This window comes from Uloborus diversus, chromosome 1, assembly GCF_026930045.1.
Source record: "Uloborus diversus isolate 005 chromosome 1, Udiv.v.3.1, whole genome shotgun sequence".
Lineage (NCBI taxonomy): Eukaryota > Metazoa > Arthropoda > Arachnida > Araneae > Uloboridae > Uloborus > Uloborus diversus.
In genome coordinates, this window is record NC_072731.1 from 266438885 (window position 1) to 266458872 (window position 19988).

At 32.6% G+C, this 19988-nt stretch overlaps 1 protein-coding gene and 1 long non-coding RNA gene across 2 annotated transcripts in view; one reads left to right on the top strand and one right to left on the bottom strand.

Annotated features, from left to right (window-relative positions):
- LOC129227485 (tetraspanin-18-like) overlaps positions 1–19988 on the top strand; it is a 68012-nt gene that overhangs the window by 24793 nt on the left and 23231 nt on the right. Inside the window, exons 2-4 of the mRNA XM_054862060.1 lie at positions 5349–5432; positions 5524–5572; positions 8282–8334. Coding sequence (XP_054718035.1) covers positions 5349–5432; positions 5524–5572; positions 8282–8334 — 186 coding nt within the window. The remainder of the gene's footprint in view (positions 1–5348; positions 5433–5523; positions 5573–8281; positions 8335–19988) is intronic.
- On the bottom strand, positions 12458–19723 carry LOC129227494 (uncharacterized). The gene is made up of 3 exons (XR_008580841.1): positions 19627–19723; positions 17623–17719; positions 12458–12595 (listed from the first exon to the last, which is right to left on the bottom strand). It is a non-coding gene; the product is annotated as an uncharacterized LOC129227494 (long non-coding RNA).

Consider the following 19988-nt stretch of genomic DNA (forward strand, 5'->3'; position numbering starts at 1 on the left):
CAATGGCCCTCCTAAAGCTATCCACCCCCTTGCTCATGACCACCTCTTCGATAAGCTGTTCCGAGTGCCCACAACCCTACTGAAGTAGTAGTTTTTCCTTATTTCCAGGTTAGTCTGAGATTTGAATAGCTTAAAACAATGACCCCTCGTCCTGCTTTCGGTGCAAAAGTTTAATCCATTAACATCATTCATTTTAATAAATTTAAACAACTGGATCATGTCCCCTTTGATCCTCCTTTGCTCCAAGCTATACATATTAAGCCTATTAACTCTAGTATCATAATCTAAATATGAAAGTCCTCTTACTAGTCTAGTTAACCTTCTTTGAACCCTTTCCAATACATAAATATCTTTCCTCGGATAAGGCGACCAAATTTGCACAGCACACTCCAAATGGGTTCTTACTAAACTCCTATATAAAGGCAGAAAAATCTTCTTAGATTTGTTAAAATCTAAGAAGGAATTCTTAACAGGATTTCGCACAATGGGGTCGTTTCCAAAATTTTTTAAGTATTTTTTTCTGAAAGAGCATGCTTAAAAAAATAGGATCTGACTATTTTTTAAATAATTTATTTAAGTTTAATATTAAAAAAAAAAAAAACTTAAATCGGTGCGCTTTCATTGTTTACACTTCTGTCGTGTGACATCACAAATGATGAAATGCCATTCAATGTTGCAACAGAACAAAATATTCAATTCACATCTTTTACTCACGTGCATTGGCAACGATAGTGTTCATACCAAGCGTAGAGCGCAATTTTAATTCGTTGCTTGATTATCATAAAGTGGAAACGTAGTAGAAAGATGCGCCAAATTGCTTCGTTTGTGACGTCATAAAGGCCCCGCCTTGTTTGAAAAATCTGACGTTTTCAAAAATTAATTAAAAAAAAAACTGTTGGGAAAATGAAAGTATTTTCTGGGTTCATGTAATTTTTTTTTGCTCATTCTATCCATTTCAATGACTAAAAGTAGTACTTTTGACTGAAGGAAACCACCCCATTGGCTCTTGCAATCAACACTGCTTTAAGAACTGCAATTTGCAACTATGCTTGTTCACAGATTATTCACAAGCAACAACCCCCTCATAAGGACCGGGGAAAACATAATTACGTATGTTCAATAATGATGCGAGAGCTCACATGAATCTAACTATTGGTGTGAAAATGCTTAAACGATTCCACACATTGACTTCCATATGAAACATTCCCATTCTTCGGCTAACTTCAGGAAACGGGACAGTGTAGAGTCCCGCATAGCTATGTGCGAGGACAACGGGACAAGGTTCCTGAAAAGGGGACTGTCCCGTTCAAGTGTTCAAAATGAGACGTATGGTAACCTTGTCTTTACCGTCAGTATACCAGAGAGATTAGTTTACATTCTAATGAATTTACAATTCATTCATTATCTAGAACAGTGGTGCCCAACCCATTGGAGCCAAATGTTCAGTAATTGGTTTCTGTAACATGCAACTACAACGATGATAACAACAATTATTGGTCGTCCGTTTTCTTTCCTTTTTCATACTTTGCTATGTTATTCAGAATAGAATGAAATATAGTGAAACCTGTGTAAGTTGACCACTTGCGGTATGCACTACCTTATTGGTCAACTTAAACAGGTGGTCAACTTATAGAGGTTGAATTATATGATGTAGCTCTAATTCTGTGCCTGAAAATAGCGGTCAACTTAGACAGGTGGTCAACTTACAAGGGTGGTCAACTTTGCAGGTTTTACTGTATTTTGAAATTTTATACATGTTCTGGTCCGCGAGAATGAATTTAATGCGAATTGCGGCCTTCGAGCAGAAAAAGGATGGTCACCTCTGAGCTGGAAGATAGTTTTATGTTATCACTGGAGGGTAGAGTCCTTACAAAATGGGTCGTGGCTTAAGAGTGTGCGAACTCTGGATTTTTGAAACTAATTTAGCACTAATTTAAAGAGGGAATGAATGCATGTTAATTGTTATCACAGCTCCCTGAAATTTCTGTATGTAATGTTAAAAAAAAAAAGAAAAATTAATTTGAATTTTGACATCTTGAATTCAAATTATGTTTTTCGCAATCACGAGTGTCTGTATGTAGGCGTGTGTGTTTGTGTGTAGGGGGATATGTGTGTGTGCGTAGGCATGTGTGTTTGTGTCTGCGTGCAGGTATGAGTGTGTGGGTAGTTGTGTGTATGAGTGTTTGTGTGTGTGGGGGGGGGATGTATGTGTGTGTGGGCATATGTGTTTGAGTGTGTGGGTAGTTGTGTGTAGATGTGTGTGTATGTGTTTGTGTGTGTGTACGTGCGTGTATGTATGCGTGCAAGTGTAGGATATGGACGCAACTTGGAGACGGTTTTCGCTATAGGAGCAGCATCGTGAGGAGCCGGTCGACGGTGATGCTGCGTAGGGTGGCGGTGGGAAAATAAAATCAAAGGACGCCAAAAGCAGTCAAGTGAAAGCAATAAGCAATCGTGATTGCTTAAAAAAAATCATAGTCATCAGTTTCAAAACTTTGTATTCAAATGCAGCTACTAATATTAATTATAATTTATTCTAAGTATAGCCATTTTGCTAGGCGTATTTACGGCACATTTTCCACGCTCGACATATTTTCTCTCTCTCCTAGCAAATGAACGAACCGTTGTCCGTTATGTTGGTCTATTCTTGTACCGCGAGGTCGGAGTCAGCCATTCACCCCTGACTAGGATTGAAATGAAATTCGTTTCTTTGTATTTTGTTATATTTTACCTTTTCTTTTTGTCATGAAACTTCAATTCGTATTCGCATTCATGGATTGTCTTTTGCAACTCCTATTACAGTAAAGCTTCGATTATCCGGGTACCGATTAACCGTAGGTTCGATTAGCCATACCGATCAATGATCGTGCTGTTTTCCCTTTTTACTTTCTTTTACAAAAAAGGAGGTATTGTATTCGCAAAAAAAATTTCACTCAAAAATCGGCCTTAATTTTCATTTCTCTTACCCCCGAATGAATGTTGGTTTTTTTTTCGACCCGACCACACGTGGATATATGCCTAGGAACGTACAGACACCCGAAATATCCTTTTTGAAGACCACCAAGTTAATTACAACGAATTTTCTCGTGACGTCCGTATGTACGTATGTATGTGCGTATTCGTGTATGTATCTCACATAACTCAAAAACGGTACGTCCTAAAAAGTTGAAATTTGGTACGTAGACTCCTAGTAGGGTCTAGTTGTGCACCTCCCCTTTTGGTTGCATTCAGGTGTCTCTAATGGGGTTTTTGGACCCTTTTTGGGGGGAAATCATTGTTAATTTCGATGTAAACTCAAGTGGTGTTATACTTTGGCGGACACTTGATATATCGCCAGTCTTTTGGTCGCCGAGTTTTGTCGCCAACTTGGCGACAAATTTGGCGCTTTTAAAAAAAAAATCTGGTTTCAATTTAGCCACTATTGGTCATATTTAGAGAGTTAACTATTGAATCACATTAAAACTGCAACAATGGAGAAATAACATTAAATTGGTGTAGAAGGAAGTCATGTGATGCACACATCAGCTCGTTTTTTCCGGAATATTCGTATTACAACGAAATTTCTCGTGACGTCCGTATGTACGTATGTATGTGTGTATGTATCTCGCATAACTCAAAAACGGTATGTCCTAGAAAGTTGAAATTTGGTACGTAGACTCCTAGTGGGATCTAGTTGTGCACCTTCCCTTTTGGTTGTATTCAGATGTTCCTAAGGGGGTCTTTTGCTCCTTTTTGAGGGAAATCATTGTTAATTTCGATGTAAACTCAAGTTGTGTTATACTTTGTCGGACACTTGGCGATATATCGCCAGTATTTTGGTCGCCAAGTTTTGTCGCCAACTTGGCGACAAATTTGACGATTTTTTTTTTAAATTTTAAATCTGGTTTCAATTTGGCCACTGTTGGTGACATTTAGAGAGTAAACTATTGAATCACTATAAAATTGCCAGTAATATGGAAATGGCATCAAATTGGAGTAAAAGGAAGTCATGTGATGCACACATCAGCTCGTTTTTAAATAAAAAATTGAAAGTTATAGGAAAAAAAAACGATCCTCACTGCAATGTTTGCTCTTCCTTTTTTCTGCTTATAATGTTTGTCAAATGCCTTGATATATTTACTTCGAGGATTAATTTATAGAATCCCCCCCCCCTTCCCATTTTAAATGGAACTTTCAATCGTCTTTTTTTATGAAATCCATAAACTATTTAAATGATACAATGATGTATGGTATCGCCAAATAAGTATAGTTTCTATGCAACTTTGACCAAACATTGCAGCAAATACTTGGGTCGCCATAAAGTTGTAAAATATCCCCAAACAGGGGCGCTCATATAGGGGGGGGGAGGGGGGTAAGGGGGGGGGACTCAAGCTCCCCATTAGAAGTTATTACTTCATTGCTTTCAGTACTTTTTTCTCTGCAAAAATATAAAAACATTTCTTCTCCAGCCATTAATGAATAATTTATTAAAAATGTCAAACTTTAATAACTCGAATCTGTACCGAAATCGGTTTCTATTGGGAAAATATGCTTCTAGATCATGGTGAAAATATTTGAGCCCCCCCCCCCCCTTGAAATTTTGCGTATGGGCGCCCATGACTATGAAATCACTTGCCTCCAATAGCGATAAATCCATCATTCCCTTATCCTGCACTCTAATTTCTTAAATTAAAAATTAAATGTTGGGAAATGTCAAGTGCTACATTTAGGAAATGGAAATAAGTGTACAAGTTACTATTTGCAAGGTTCAGTCATTAGTCAGGCAGACAAAGTTACTGATCTGGGGGTCTTAATAAGTCAGGATTTAAAGTTTAGCCAACAGTGCGGCTGAGCTAATATATAGAAGTTTGGTAAGACCTCATTTGGAGTATGCTGTTCAGTTTTGGTCTCCTTATCTTAAGAAAGACATTAATGTATTGGAAAGTGTTCAAAGGCGAGCTACAAGGCTAATAAATGGACTTTCTCACTTAGACTATGATTCCAGGCTTAGAAGGCTAAAAATGTACAGTCTTGAGCAAAGAAGAGACCGAGGGTACATGATTCAGTTGTTTAAATTTATTAAAATGAAAGATGTTACGGGGCTGAAGTTTAGCACTGAAAACAGGACAAGGGGTCATTGTTTTAAGCTATTTAAATCCCAGGCTAACATGGATGTTAGGAAAAATTATTATTTTAGCAGGGTAGTGGAACCTTGGAACAGTTTACCGGAAGAGGTGGTAATGAGAGGGCCATTGATATTCACTGGGGATTGTAAATTGACTAGGACCAGTCTAGCTGGGCCCAGAGCCTGTTGCTGGTCGTCACTTTTGTATTTGTATTTGTATAAAAAAAATTGAATTTGTTTTCAGGTTTTGGGTGGCGTTGTGCTGGGAACAATGATGTGGGTCTTGGCTACAACTCCTACAGTTAAGAGCTTTTTCACTGGTAGCTTGGTAAGTTTCATCATTTATTAGATCGCATGTTTTAACTTTGACCTGTACATTCACCATAATATTAATTCTATGTGTGTTATTTATTTTTCAGATATTCACCTATATAGTTTTATGTGTTGGTTCTCTACTGTTTATAAATGGTATGTGTAATACTTTTGTCAAGTTCTTACTATCACATATATTATTTCTCAAAAATGTTTTTTGTGAGAACGCCATAACTTCCTTTAATACCTCGCCAAACTTCATAAGTAAGATATTATTTCAGAGATATTTTTTCCAGCTTTCGGCGAAAAATAGATAAACAATCCTCACTTTGTCTGTTTTTTTAAACGGCAATTTATTTTGTATTTTATTGCGCATTGCTTTCATGTATAACTTCCTAGAATGGAGGATCGTTAGTTCAGTTAGAGTTTCATGCTAGTATTTCGAGGATCGTGGATTCGAATCAAAAGGGCTAACACATGTTGCTTTAGGAATTAATTTTCTCAGCAGAATTCTGCTCCGAATTTTCAGTAAATACTATGTGATTAAAACTTATTTACAGGATTCTGAATTACAGCTCTATTGTTAAAATCAGGAACTGAAACATCAATTTTATTATGGTAAATATTGTATGCCATTTTACTGCAGCAATGGCGGCGACTCGGAGGAGGGGGGGGGGGTAGCAACTGCCTCCCCACTTTTTATGATTAATTTATTTATTTCATTTACCAGTATAGGAGCCAAAACAAGTATTTATGGCATCTTAAACTACTTCAGGGTAAATAATATCAGTCTAAGTCATGTCTAGGTTTTTTTTTTTTTTTTTAATTTTTAAACCCTGGAATTCCAGGGTTTTTGATTAATGACTCCTGTTACTGTTGTGCTGTCCCTAACTGGTGCTTCTTGAGTTACACACTTGGAAACTCCACATAAAATTATGATACATTTTTTATGAGAACAACGGAAAAGCTGATGTTAATCCAAAAGCCAAATTAAAAAATATGAATTTTTAGTGCAGTTCATTGAAGTCACTACACTATTCTTATATATGCTTATTAAATTTCTGTAATTTTTTGAAGTTTTATATTTTTTGAAATGAAGTGCAGCATCTTATTAATGTGAAAGTCATATTGCTTTTATGAATAAAAAAAAATCCAACCCATAGTCTTACCCCAACAAATCTGAAAAATCATTGAAGTTGATTAAACGTCTCTAAATCTGCAGGAAAAATTATTAAAACATACCTTTATCAGTGAAAATTTGTATGTGCTGTTTTCCTTGTCCAGGGTGGCGACAGATCAGGGAGATCAGGGAAAGTCAGGGAAATTTATTAATCAGGGAAAAGTTAGGGAAATATCAGGGAATTTCAAAAAAATAACAAAAAATCAGGGAAAATTGATTTTATGAAGATTTTTTTTTTTTTTTTACTTTACAAAATTAAGTATTCTAATTCCATACGCATTTTCGGTCAATTATCTATTCAAAAAAAAAAAAAGTAAAATTAATGAGGTGCGATTATACACTGCCGCATATTTGTGCATCTTTTTTCCTCAACGTCAAAGTATTGAATTTTACTTATTAACCACGGGATGAACTTCCCAAGATTGCTTCTGTGTCTGTTAGGTTGTTTATTTTACCTAGCTTGAAATTTCTTTTCACACTTTCAATGCGAGGTAAAATAAACAACCGTACAGGCAAAGAGGAAGCCTTCATTAATGCCGTAGCTCCTTTGCCTTTATTCCATTGTCTCGAAGTGATTAGCGTACTGTAATCACGATTTCAAGAAGAAATCTTTGGTTTTTGAATTAATAGTGATAAAAGCTTAAAAGTTATTACTTCTTCGTTTTTTAAATTTAATTGCTAAAATTTAATTTTCAATCAAAAAAACTTTGTTTTGTACCGTTATACTATTTGCTGTCGCCGCAGATTATATAATGGTTTTCTTTTCTTCAGACTTAAATGATTTTTTTATTTTATAACCAAGTTGTATTCTTCTTTTATATATTTTGAACTAATTGCTTTTTTTTCTGTTTTTTTTTCCTTGCATTTCAAAGTTGTTTGGTACAAAAGCAATCTAAGATTTTTTTCGTTACATACTTAAATCATTTGAAATAGAGTTAACTTGTATACTTAAGTAAATATCTTTATTTTTTATCTTTAAAATTCTGTATTCATTCATTAAAACCTACGTTCTTGATTAGAGAAAAGCTCTCCATGAATGGATGTCAAAAGGTTTCATCTGTTTTGCATAAATATGTCAGTTATATAAGAACAACTACATTACTTCTATTCTTTCACTACTACTTGTTATTCTTGCAACAATTATTATACTGTTTGAAAATTTAGTTCAAAGTAATTTCAATTACTTTTCAGTTCTGTCATAAATACACATATGTTTTTAAGAGTGATTTTAATAGTTTCTAAAAATTCTTCTGCTAAGTGGTTTCTGGAAGTAAAGTATCTTTCCATTGTAGAGAAATTTAATATACTGTTTTGTAGTCCCCCCCCCCCCCCGAAAAAAAGACTTGATATTTTTTTTTTGCCATTTTGTTAAAAAAGTAGCATCTTTTTAAAATATATCTTTAGTTCAGCAACTTTAAACAACTTAAAACGTTTAAAATACTGCATTTTAAACAAACGTACAATGGATTTCAAGTAGAGCAAAGAAAGGAAACCATTACCATTGGTAATGTAAATCAGGGAAATTTGGTGAACTAAATCAGGGAAAAGTCAGGGAACTTTTTTTCACAATTCCTGTCGCCACCCTGTTGTCATAGTCCATCAGAAATAGATTTTATTAGTGATTGCTGTAATTTGATAAGATTTGTTTGAACTGTTTGACTGATGACCAATATTCTTTTCCTTAGGAATTTTAGGATGGATTGGGTCTTATAAAAGAGGGACTTGCCTTATGAAATTTGTAAGTAAAGTTTTCGTATGGTAAAATAATTTTGAAGAACTTTGTTCCTAAACAAAAATATATTTCTTTTACTACAAAATTTCAAATGTATTGTTACGAAGCCAGCCACTTCGAGAAATTCTTTGAATGACAACACAGTTCTTGAGAAAACACAGGAGATCTATTTACATCTATGTACAAGAAATATCCTTATCAACTGCTAAATTAACCATAGCAATTAGGCAAATATCAGTTAACACTGTAAGCGCAACGGTAACACACGTATTCACATTAAAATATGCAAAAACACAGCTCAAAGGCTTCACAAAACAGAGCTAATACACTACACACTCTCCAGCGCAACGGCTCAGTCAAGACTAACTTTGATCATGCCTCCATGGCTATTTATAAATCTTGAAAGAAAGCTCTCAAACATTCCACGTGATTCCTGAAGTTTCATTTCATTTTCTTTTTATTCATTCACAAATTTACCTTCAGAAATGGAGATACCAAATACTTCATTCGAATGTAAGGGGGTTGTATATTCATTACGAGAAACTATTTACAGGTTACCAGGGCCCAATACAGGCCAATTTTGCTACCGTTTTTCGGTACCTTCACAAAAATCTTGTTTCGAAATCGGTACTTTCACAAAAATCATGTAATAAAATCAGTAGCTTCACAAAAACATCAAAAATTTCACAAAAATTAGCATTTTAAAATATAAAATTTGTTTCTCTGTTTAAAACAAAATTTACTCATGAAATAAAATCTAAGCAGGTTTATATGAACAATCGCTTAAATAAAAACCTTTTTGTAGTATTTTAACTAATTTTTAGCTGTTTCTCGCCTAAGTGTATTTATGCAATATTATCGCAATCTTTCAACATCTGTTTTGGGAAACCGTTTTTCTCATAACTTCCTATATTGTACACAGTACATAACCCATTAAGCTGAAATTACGATGGTATTTTTCATACTTCTTAGGTTTTTAGCTCCCCCCCCCCTCCCCAAGAAATGAAATCTGTTAAAAATAATACTAGATGACATTTACACTTTTTGAACTAAAATTTCGCTTGTTCTACTTCTCTTTTACAAAAATTAGGATGTCTCTTAAATTTTACAAAAACAATGCTGATAAAAAAAAAAACTTTTACAAAAATAGAATGATGCAATACTTTCACAAAAATAGGTAGCGAGAAAAAAATCCTGGATTGTCCCCTGGGTTACATTACTAAGATAATTTTAAGTGAAAGATAATGGTATAAATGCCAAATTTAGCCAGATGACAGCAAGTTAATCATAAAAATAATTACTATTTACTGAATTTGTAACAACATTTTATACTCATATGTAAACTCTGATAATTTTTATCTGCCATTATTTTGTTTGGTGGCTCAGCTCCAGTACATCTTTCCTTTTTTGGATGAATTAAAAAAAAATAGATTAGTGGTTTTCAAGTTTTTTGAAGTTATGATTTTCCCACTACTAAGTTGTCACGTACTGATCCTATAAGCTGTTACTGCGTTGCAGTGATAGGTGTATCCAACTAGCGATAACTGTATGATTCTGATATCTTCAAAATGTTAAACATGTGTCGTGATGCGTCTTTAAGTATAAGTAAAAGAGTCCTTCTGGCCTTCTCTGCATAATAAGATAAATAAGATAAGATTTATTAACAAAACAAAATACACATACATAACAGTAAGCAAAATAAAATAAAGTAAAGTTAAAAAACTTACAAATTATAAAACATAAATTACAAACATCATAACAAAACATTAAGAAAATCTTGACTAAAGTTCAACATGAGTTAGTATTAAATTCAATACTAAAGAGCGCCAAAGGCACTGTCCGCAATGTTTTTTAATTGGTTTAGTATGGAGTACAAACACAAATATGTATTAACAGTAATATTTACAAATTAATTTCACACAAGTAATAAAAATTTTACACAGAACAATAACACAGAATAATGTTTGATCTTTAGTGTTTTCAAACACTTCTTACACCGAAGATAGTACTGGGAAGACAAAATGTAATGTCTTTTTTTTTCAAGCAAATAAACTTTTAAATTTTAATCAGTGATATAATAATTATCCGCGTTATCAACGGTCTTTTGCCATTAGCATGCAAATGTTCTCCCCCGCATAGATAAAAATCTATTTTTTAAGCAAAATTTCTAGAAATGTCATGATGGGTACAAAACAAATTTTCAGGTTTTTGTCTCATAGAAAGTATTTTAACAATCGGAAAAAAGATAACATCAGATGCTAAAATATATGACGAGAATAGTACCACTATTATCAGCAGAAAAGAAGTGATCCTGAAACATGATAATGTTAAATCACACGGTCCCTTAAAAGATTATTGAACTGTGGTGGAATGCTTCACCCACCATACTTCCTGACATTGCACCATCTGATTTCCCTTTTTGTCTCTGTCTATATGTGACAAAAAACTTTAAAATTTGTCAGATATCCTAATTACCAGATGTTAATGAAAAACTCCAGATATTTTGCTCAAAAACAGAATAATTTCTGTCCATCCAGAATTAAAAATTTGTTCCCTACGTGGTCAAAGAATCCCTAGTAGCACTAAAAACCGAACGACGTAGAAAAACTTTCAAAACCAATATAGAACTATATTTTCACCGACGTCGAACTACTTAAAAACTTGCCACTTCCGTTACGTTCACGAATATCGGCCCTGAACATTCAGGAATAACGGTCGTGAATATTCAGAAATAACGGTTCTAAAACCGATCGACGTAGAAAATTTTTCAGAAACTACATAGATCTATATTTTTACCGACGTCGAACTACGTAAAAACTTGCCACTTCCGTTATGTTCACGAATATCGGCCCTGAACATTCAGGAATAACGGTGCCGAATATTCAGAAATAACGGTCCTAAAAACCGATCGACGTAGAAAAAGTTTCAAAAACTACATAGAACTATATTTTCACCGACGTCGAACTACGTAAAAACTTGCCACTTCCGTTACATTCACGAATATCGGCCTTGAACATTCAGGAGTAACGGTTCTGTATCGTCACCCCAATTGCTATAAGGCGACAATATGTCTTTTTTTAGATACAATAATTTATAAATAAAGAGTTTTTACACTTTTTTCAAAACATATTCATCATAATAGCGGTTGATTTTATTAAGTGAGAAGGTTTTGTACTATTGCTCGGCACAAGCATGCAATTTCATACATCAGATGCATTTGTGTTCAAGATACATGAAGCTTAAGCATTTTCCCGATTTTATTAAAGTGAAACCGTGCTTTCTATTTACGTACTTAAAGTACAATGAAATATTAAGAAAAAACCCTTTAAAAAAAGGAGAAAATAAACTTTTCAACTCAATATTGAAAGAAAATTGCCCTTTTTCTAAAATTCTTAAATGAAAAAACAAGTAAATTGAAATTTAATAAATAATAATTAATAAACTAGGATTAAATAAGACGGTTAAAATCTTTCACGTTTTGTAAATACGATGGCTTTTGCATTTTGCAGTATAATACAGCAAAAATTTCAGAAATAATTTCTGCTTAACATATTTTTTTGTCAGTAAATAAAAAGTAGTAAAAATAAAGCTTTCTTACAGTAAAAAAACAGTCAACCTTCAAATTCCAATAAATATAAAATAATCATTAAATATATTTTACTTATTATGCATAAATCACCATACTATACCTATAAATGACATCTTCAATAAAACAATAACCACATCAGTAAAAACAGTAGAAAGAACAGAAAAATAAGAGTATACTTATGTTTCTTCTAAGCATGAGACTACAAACTGAAATTGTACTTTTTCAGCAATACTTTTTAGTAGTAATTTTTAAAAGCAGTAACAGAGGAATGCAGGTTGAGGCTCTTAGATTTTCTTTTATGCAAGGCATGAAATTACTTAGTAGTTTTTCAGTTTTTGGGAATAAAGTTGTTATTCAAGAGTTAAAGACTTCTCGTAGCAAAATACAATATCTTGCCAAAATAAAGAGTAGAAGCAAAACTATTTCTTAAAATATTTATTAAAAACGAATTAAATAGAACTGGTTTACATAGTATATACAGGAAACACTGCATCAGCTGTAAATATATGAAGTCAATTAAACACACTAAGGTAAAGACCGGAGCAACACAATCTAATCATCCATTCACCATGGAGAATTGGGATTGTTCGCAGCACTCAATCCTTTCCACACATGAAGTCTTCAGAATACTTAACCAAATCTTGTTTTCACGTATTGAAATAGCATAGGGAGCACCAGCTAAAAAACATAAGAATTAAAAACATTAAACATTTTTTACTGTACAAAATAATAAACCATCAATTTTTGGCTATTTTGTGATAGATTATGGAAAAGACATGGAGAATTATTTTTCCTACTTATCGATAACATACAATCAATCGACTGTATACTGAGTAAGAACAATCTGTTTTTAGACAGTCACAGGGGAGAATTGAATTAGTCATGTTGATTGTACCAGTAATGTAATGTTAAAATTGCAAAAAATGCACTTTTCTTTGAAATAGTATGAATGGCGCAGCCAAGGAGTTTTGGAGTCGAACCTCCCGAATAGAACTCTCAATTTCAACACATATAGCAGGGTTTAGTTTTTTACAGGACATGGAAAAAAACTAGGTTTTTTGCAGGTAGAAACTGTGGTGAAAACCTAGAAAATACTGTCAGCCCTGCTTAATCAGGAAACAGTTGAATGAATACCCAGCTTATATGAATAAAACCTCTAAACCTCTTGGAACCAAATATTTCTCCACAGACGCAATGTTAAAGATCCCCACTTAATCGAATAATTTCCCCCAATAATTATATAATATTGATTAGCTTTTGTTAACATTTTTGTTGAGAAAAATTTTGAACAGACTAGATATCTAGATATAAGCTAAGAACAGCTATTGACGTAAAAATGTAAAACAATAATTTTCGCTATCAATAGGAGAGGAAACATTCATTTTCCATCAAAATAACTCTTCTAATCCACCTAATTTCTCTTGTCGTTGAGAAATATACACGTTTCAGACAGTAATAAATTGATAAATACATAAAATTGATGCTCTTGGTGTCACGAAATCGAAGGAACAGTAAAATATATATATACATATATATAGGCAGAGTTTTCGACATAACAAGGTCATAATCATAATAAAATACTGTTCTAAAAATTAGTCATGATCACTAAAAATAAGTGTAAATATGTAACGAAAAAAAGTCTTAGTAGAATAACAATTGAAATTTTTTAAATGAGTCAAAATTAGAGAAAAAAGAATGCTCTAGTGAAGTAGCAAAACGTAATAATTATCACGACTAAAACTTAGCAAAGATTTCGAATACCAAATTGCAGAATGGTTTCAAATGAGATTCAAGCGCCCAGATACAAAAAAAGGTGCTCAAAAGATTGCACCATTCCTTGTGTCTCTAAAGGGGGTTCCCGTTCATATCCCCTTTTTATGGAGGTGAAAATAGAGTCAAAAGGTCCAACCAAATGGTGTGAAAAGTTTTAGGTACGTACGTTTTTTAGGCTTCTCTGCAGGCTTGGCAAGGTTTCGGACACTACGGTAAAAACCCTGGTTTTTACCGTCCTGTCCAAAACTATATTTATAGAAAAATTTTAGTTTGTGACAAAACATCAAAAACAAAATAAAATGTATCAAAGAAATGTTTTATACTGAACATTTATTCAATGTGAACATTCAACTTATTTATGCAGCTGATTTTAATCTAATTACATAGAAGTTAAATTCTTGATTAAAATTTTAATTTGTATGCATTAATTATTTATTTTTTTGATAAAGTAATCAATTTTCCCTATGTTTATACATGTGCAAATGAAAGTGGGGTTGGCAAGCTTTATAATGCCCTGTTCAAAACCTTTGTGTCCAAAATTATTTTCCGAGAAAATATGACAGAATAAAATGTGTCAAAATTATGTTTTCTTTTTTTTTTGACTATTTAATATATTTATTCAACGTGAACATTCAAGTATAAATATATATGTATTTATACAACTGATTTTAATCTAATAATGTAGAAATTAAATTCTTCATTAAAAATTTCAATTTGTATGCATGTTATTTTTCCCAGCCATAAACCAAATTTTTTGACATTTATGCATGTGTACAAAAGAAAATGTTCAAAATATTAGTGAAATAATCGACTTAAATGCAAAAAATTTTACAGTTATAGGATGTATTATACATCAAAAGTATGAACTAAAAAAAGAATATTCGCAAGTTTTGAAATGTAAATGTTTAATCATTAATTTCTCGTCTTCAATTTAACAATAATTTTCTGAAATTTAAAAAATTGCATAATAGAAAATCCTTGAAACTTTTCTATAACATATTGTTAAACATATGCTGAAAATGAAAATAACTTATTCATTGATTTTATAAAAATACATAAAAATAGTTACTTACAACAGAAAAAAAAAATCGATCGCTACTAATGATGTAAAAAAGATGGTGCATTACAAAATATAGGTGAAACAAGTATAAGAAATAAACAAAATGACTTTTCTTGACCAAAATAAATAATCGCTAAATATTTAAAAAATGCTTGAAACGACGAGGGTGGGTTAGAGGGGATCACTCTGATTTTAGAGTAACTCACGTTAAACTTCGGCCCCTAACTTCGGCTTAATTTTTTTTAGAACAGAACCGCTACCACCAACGCCTCGGAAGAGTTTCTGAATCTACTCCAGCATTTCCGAAGAAAAAATTCATAAGTCCCTTCGTTTTCCGAATTATGTCACCATTCAAAACGTCTTTAATCAATTTCTTACATTAGTGCTCTAAATTCCTAAACAATAGATAAAGCTTGAAAAAAAATCTCTAATTTTATGAATAGTGTTAGTTTTAAATTACTCAGAACTACAACTAGAGTTTAATTTCAGAAATTGAGGGAGTGGGAGGAGGGGCACGCAAGTGTTCTCGGAAATACAAAAAATAGTCGTAAAAAATAGAGTTCAAAATAATCATAAACATTGAGCAAAAAAACCGTTTGAAAGCTTGCACCCGAGTTTGTTTTGAAGTGCAGTGGCAGATTTAAAATATAGCAAATGTTGCAATTGCGCGAGAGGCCCCATAACCATAGGGGCACCGTAGGAGTTACAAAAATGCTTATGATAAATGTTTTATGACTTCTGTGATAGAGAAATAGGGCCCTAAAATGTATTTCGACGGGCCCCAAACTTGTAGCTCCGCCGAAGCAATACAGAAATTACTGCATTACTGTGGTTCATATTACAAACATCGAAAAATGAAAGATTCCCATTGAACCGACGGTAATTTAACAAAAGGAAACAAAACCGGTTTCGCCATGTCATATTTGTTTCCATGATCTCCAATTCTGCAATATATCACCAAATGATTGTCAGTCTGAGACGCTATATTAGTTTTGCATTGAAATAAGTAATTAATAACCACAAAAAATCAGTTAATAGGCTTTTTATAACACCCGATCGAAAATAAAAAGGGAAGTGCACAACTGTAACGTGCGCATATCCCACATGCGAAAATTTAAACTTCTACAACTTACCATTTTTGACTTATGACTTATAAAAGATATATACGTACATCCAGCCGCAAGAAACAACGCAATAATTAACTTGTTTAGTACTTGAATGCAGTATTAAAAACTTTTTCAGGGGTGACTAAAATAGAAATTCATACTGAAATTTAAGTAAACAATTTTGTTTGAAAACAATAACTCCCTTTAATTTGTATTAAAAAATAAAACAACAAAGGTCCTTTTTTTCAAAAACATCGGCCAATTCCATAGGCTTTTTGATGTTTTTAAGGCCGATGTTTCCTGCAAGTTAGCATCGGCAGCCGATGCCGATGGCTAAATTGTTGAACCATCGGCGCTGATTCATCAGTCGAGTCCTACAAATTACTATAAGAAAGACCACCTCAAGTGTGCATATCTCTACAAATTGCTGGATTTGTGTGAACAATCTACTCCTTGGTACAATCCTCCTTTCCTTAGAATAAATAGGGAGTTGAGGGGTACCGAGTACTCTGTAACTGCTTGGTACTCGGCCAAATTTTGCTCAGATACTTGGCTAATACCGAGTAGTTGTAAAAAAAAAAAAAAAATCGAATATTGGTTTAAGATAGAGTTTACAGTTAATAAAAAAAGTCCAAGCACATAATATAGTGCAATTATTTAAAATTCAAATTTAAATTTTGAGAATAATGAAGTTTGTTATACTTCAATGAAGTAAATCTTTATTTTAATGTCAACAAAAAGTTAATAAAACTTATTTATTAAAAATGAGACAAAAAAGGCAATTATAGAAAATATGAAATTTTTATATTATTAAATAGATTTTTGGTACAAACAAAATTTATATAAAAATACCTTCGATTTAAAAATAAAAGCAAATAAATCATTTTTTTAAGCAAATAAAGTGTTAAAAGCAGAAATGTGCAGGAACACTGCAGACACATGTTTTGGCATTACAAGGAATATCTTTTTCAATCCACAAAATGTGAGCTTATGTGTTAAAAATATCCGACAAAAGTCGGATATTTTTGTAGGATGTATTTACATTCATTAGCTCACTTTATGCACTACAGAAAGAGACCTTCCTTGCAACGCAGAAGCACAGGTCTGCAGGATTTCTGCACATTTGTGTTTTAACACTTTATTTGCTTTAAAAAATTATTTACGTTTGGCAACTGGAACTATAACAATAGGTTGATATAATTTGTTTTAATTCCAACTTGGTTAATCATACCTTTTATTTATTTGCTTTCTTCTAATTTTAAAAAATAACATTTTTGTAAAATTTTTGACACAAGCAAAAGTTTTTAAATGATGAATAATTAAATTTCAGATGAAGTTTTGTTTTAAAAACTTATGTGGACATGGAGGTCTATACTACAGTTCCAATGAGTTCAAAATTCATCATGTGTTTGTCTGTGGTTCTTAAAGTATATTTGATATTCAGTATTCGGCCAAGTAGTGACAGGTCGAGTATGCAGCACTCAGCCAAAGTGCTCGTCTCTAATAGGGAGAATTCTAAAACATACAAACACTGGCACACTTAAATACAAGATGATTCTTTTGAATAGTTCATTGATAGTTAAGAATCGAGTTTGAAAACTGATAACATTAAAAAATGATAACAAAAAGTGATTACTTGAACATGCAAATGAATAGAGAAAATTGGGACTGAGGGATTTTGATAATAGCAATAAAGGATTGATAACATTGGCCCCAATCATATAAGGCAGAGTCTACTGTACATTTTCTATAATATGATTTCTTACCATTTTTGTCCGGGTCTGCAGCAACATTATTGCTTGTTGAGTATATCCCAAAACTAACTTTCCTGCAGATTTTTCAAACACTAACTAGGTAACAAATCTGTAATAGAAAAAGAAAAATGAATGCAAACAACAGAACTATCCATAAACTAAACACACACACACAAAAGGGGGTAGGTACTTTACATAAATTAGACAAACATCAAAGTTAGGAATCAGTAAAAATCCTACTGGTCCTTCGTACAAGTCAACATGAAAATGTACAAGTCTACAGACATCATTGGTCCGCTTTAAATTTAACCAATAAATATGTCTGTACGTAAAATTATTTACGCTTTAGGATTGCATTCATTAAGTAATCTTTACTAATAATGAAACTGAAAGTCTGTATTTGGATCTCTGTCTATTACGCGTATAGCGCCTAGACCATTTGGCCAATTTCCATGTAATTCGGCGAACACCTCAAAGCGATTTTTTCAAAATTCGATTTTGTTCTTTTTCTATTCCAATTTTAAGAACATTTTACCAAGCAAATTATCATAACATGGACAAACAAATGCCAACGATATGTGCCAAGGGTCGAGCAAATTAACATAGCAAATTGACGAGGAATTCATCATCCATCATTTGTAAATATACAGGCGAACCAAATGACCTTTTAATTTTCTACGACGTGCAAAGCCGTCCGGGTACCACTAGTTTTAAATATAACTTTCTTATTTTTAGCTAATTGATTTAACATTAAATAAAGCACTACATTCAAAAAATTTTGTAGGGCCATAAACATTTAAATTTTAAACAGCCAGGTGTTATGTCTGAAAACTAATTTCATTAATCAACCCTTAAAATGGGCTACCAAAAATTTGATAATTTAATTTTGCCATTTTTACTTAGTTTCAAATGCTGAATAAAATGTGGATGATTCATATAAATTATGTACTTGTACAGCGATTTGAAAAAAAAAAGTTAATGAATGGTTTGGCTAATAATTAGTTCAGGCATCAACCAGGCTTATGCTTTTGAATTTTTTCTAGCAAAGTGTGATCATAAATTGCCAGGCGCTGGTGGTACCGAGGACCACCGATTTTTTTTTTTTTGTGGTCTGATGCAGGTTTCACTGGTCTGGGACCAGTGGACTAGCCATAATTTTGAACGCTGAACATTTTGCACTATTAACAACAAAATGAACTAATTTCATACACAAAATAAGTGAAACTAGAAACATTTTTTAGTGTCCAAAACCTAAAATCCCTTGCACTGAAATACAAAAACAAAATTTTGAGCAGCAAAGGTAAACACTTTGAATAGATATCTAATATTTGAATTGAAACACTGACACAATGCATTTTAGACCAGAAAAACAACTCCTTTTTTTTCCCCAATAATAGTGAAATCCTTTTCCTCATTTAGTAAAAAGGGACCCTTGTCGAAGTGTACCAATAAAGTTATTTCATCCATCCCAGATCAATATAAAATGCATTGGATTAAAATGAAACTGAGAAACTAATTCCTAATCCTAAGTAGAAAGGGGAAGTCTGCAAAAATTATTTGCATCTTAAAATGCTAATCAAGAAAATGCATTTGAACAAAGTACTTCAAAAAAAACTTACAGGACCAAAATAGTTTGGAATATAAAACCATCTTAAATGCATAGGAAATAATGTTATTTGTACATTATTTGCTAACAAATCTTATGCAAACATTACTAAATAAATATAATTCTCTGCCATAAACAATAAAACAAATATTAAAGCAAGTGTATAAATTAAAATTTGAAGGGGTAAGAAAAGAACTGAAATTATTGGGGGGGGGGGGGGATGCTACCTCAATTTTTAAAAGCTGGAAAATAAAAATAACATGGAATAAGATCAACTTAAGTTCAACACACATTCCAAATACTCAACTCACAATAAGAAGAAATAGCGTTGTAAATAATACAAAAATCAGCCAAAAACTACAGAATCATAACATTTTATATTTTGTAACTTTGCTTGTAATGTTACTTACTTAAATTGTAGTGCAAAATGATGTTTCAATATGCTGAATCCAACTTATCAATGGCGATGTTTCTTTCACAAAGTTGCCATGCCGTTTGCCGCCATACAAATACTTACAGACTGAAAGTAGCGTCATCATGATCATGTGACATCCGGTTCCGGAAGTGGTCTTGGTTAAAGTTATACAGATTCACGTCGAAATTGGTCAAAAAACGTTTTTCGATGTTTGCAATTTTTTCTATTTTACTACTGATTTCTATACAAATAAGAATATCGCTATATTTTCGTATAATAAAATGACATATTGATTTCAAACGTAAAAATAAGCAGTAAAAACTTCGAGGCATTTATTTTAAAGATTGTTTCGATATC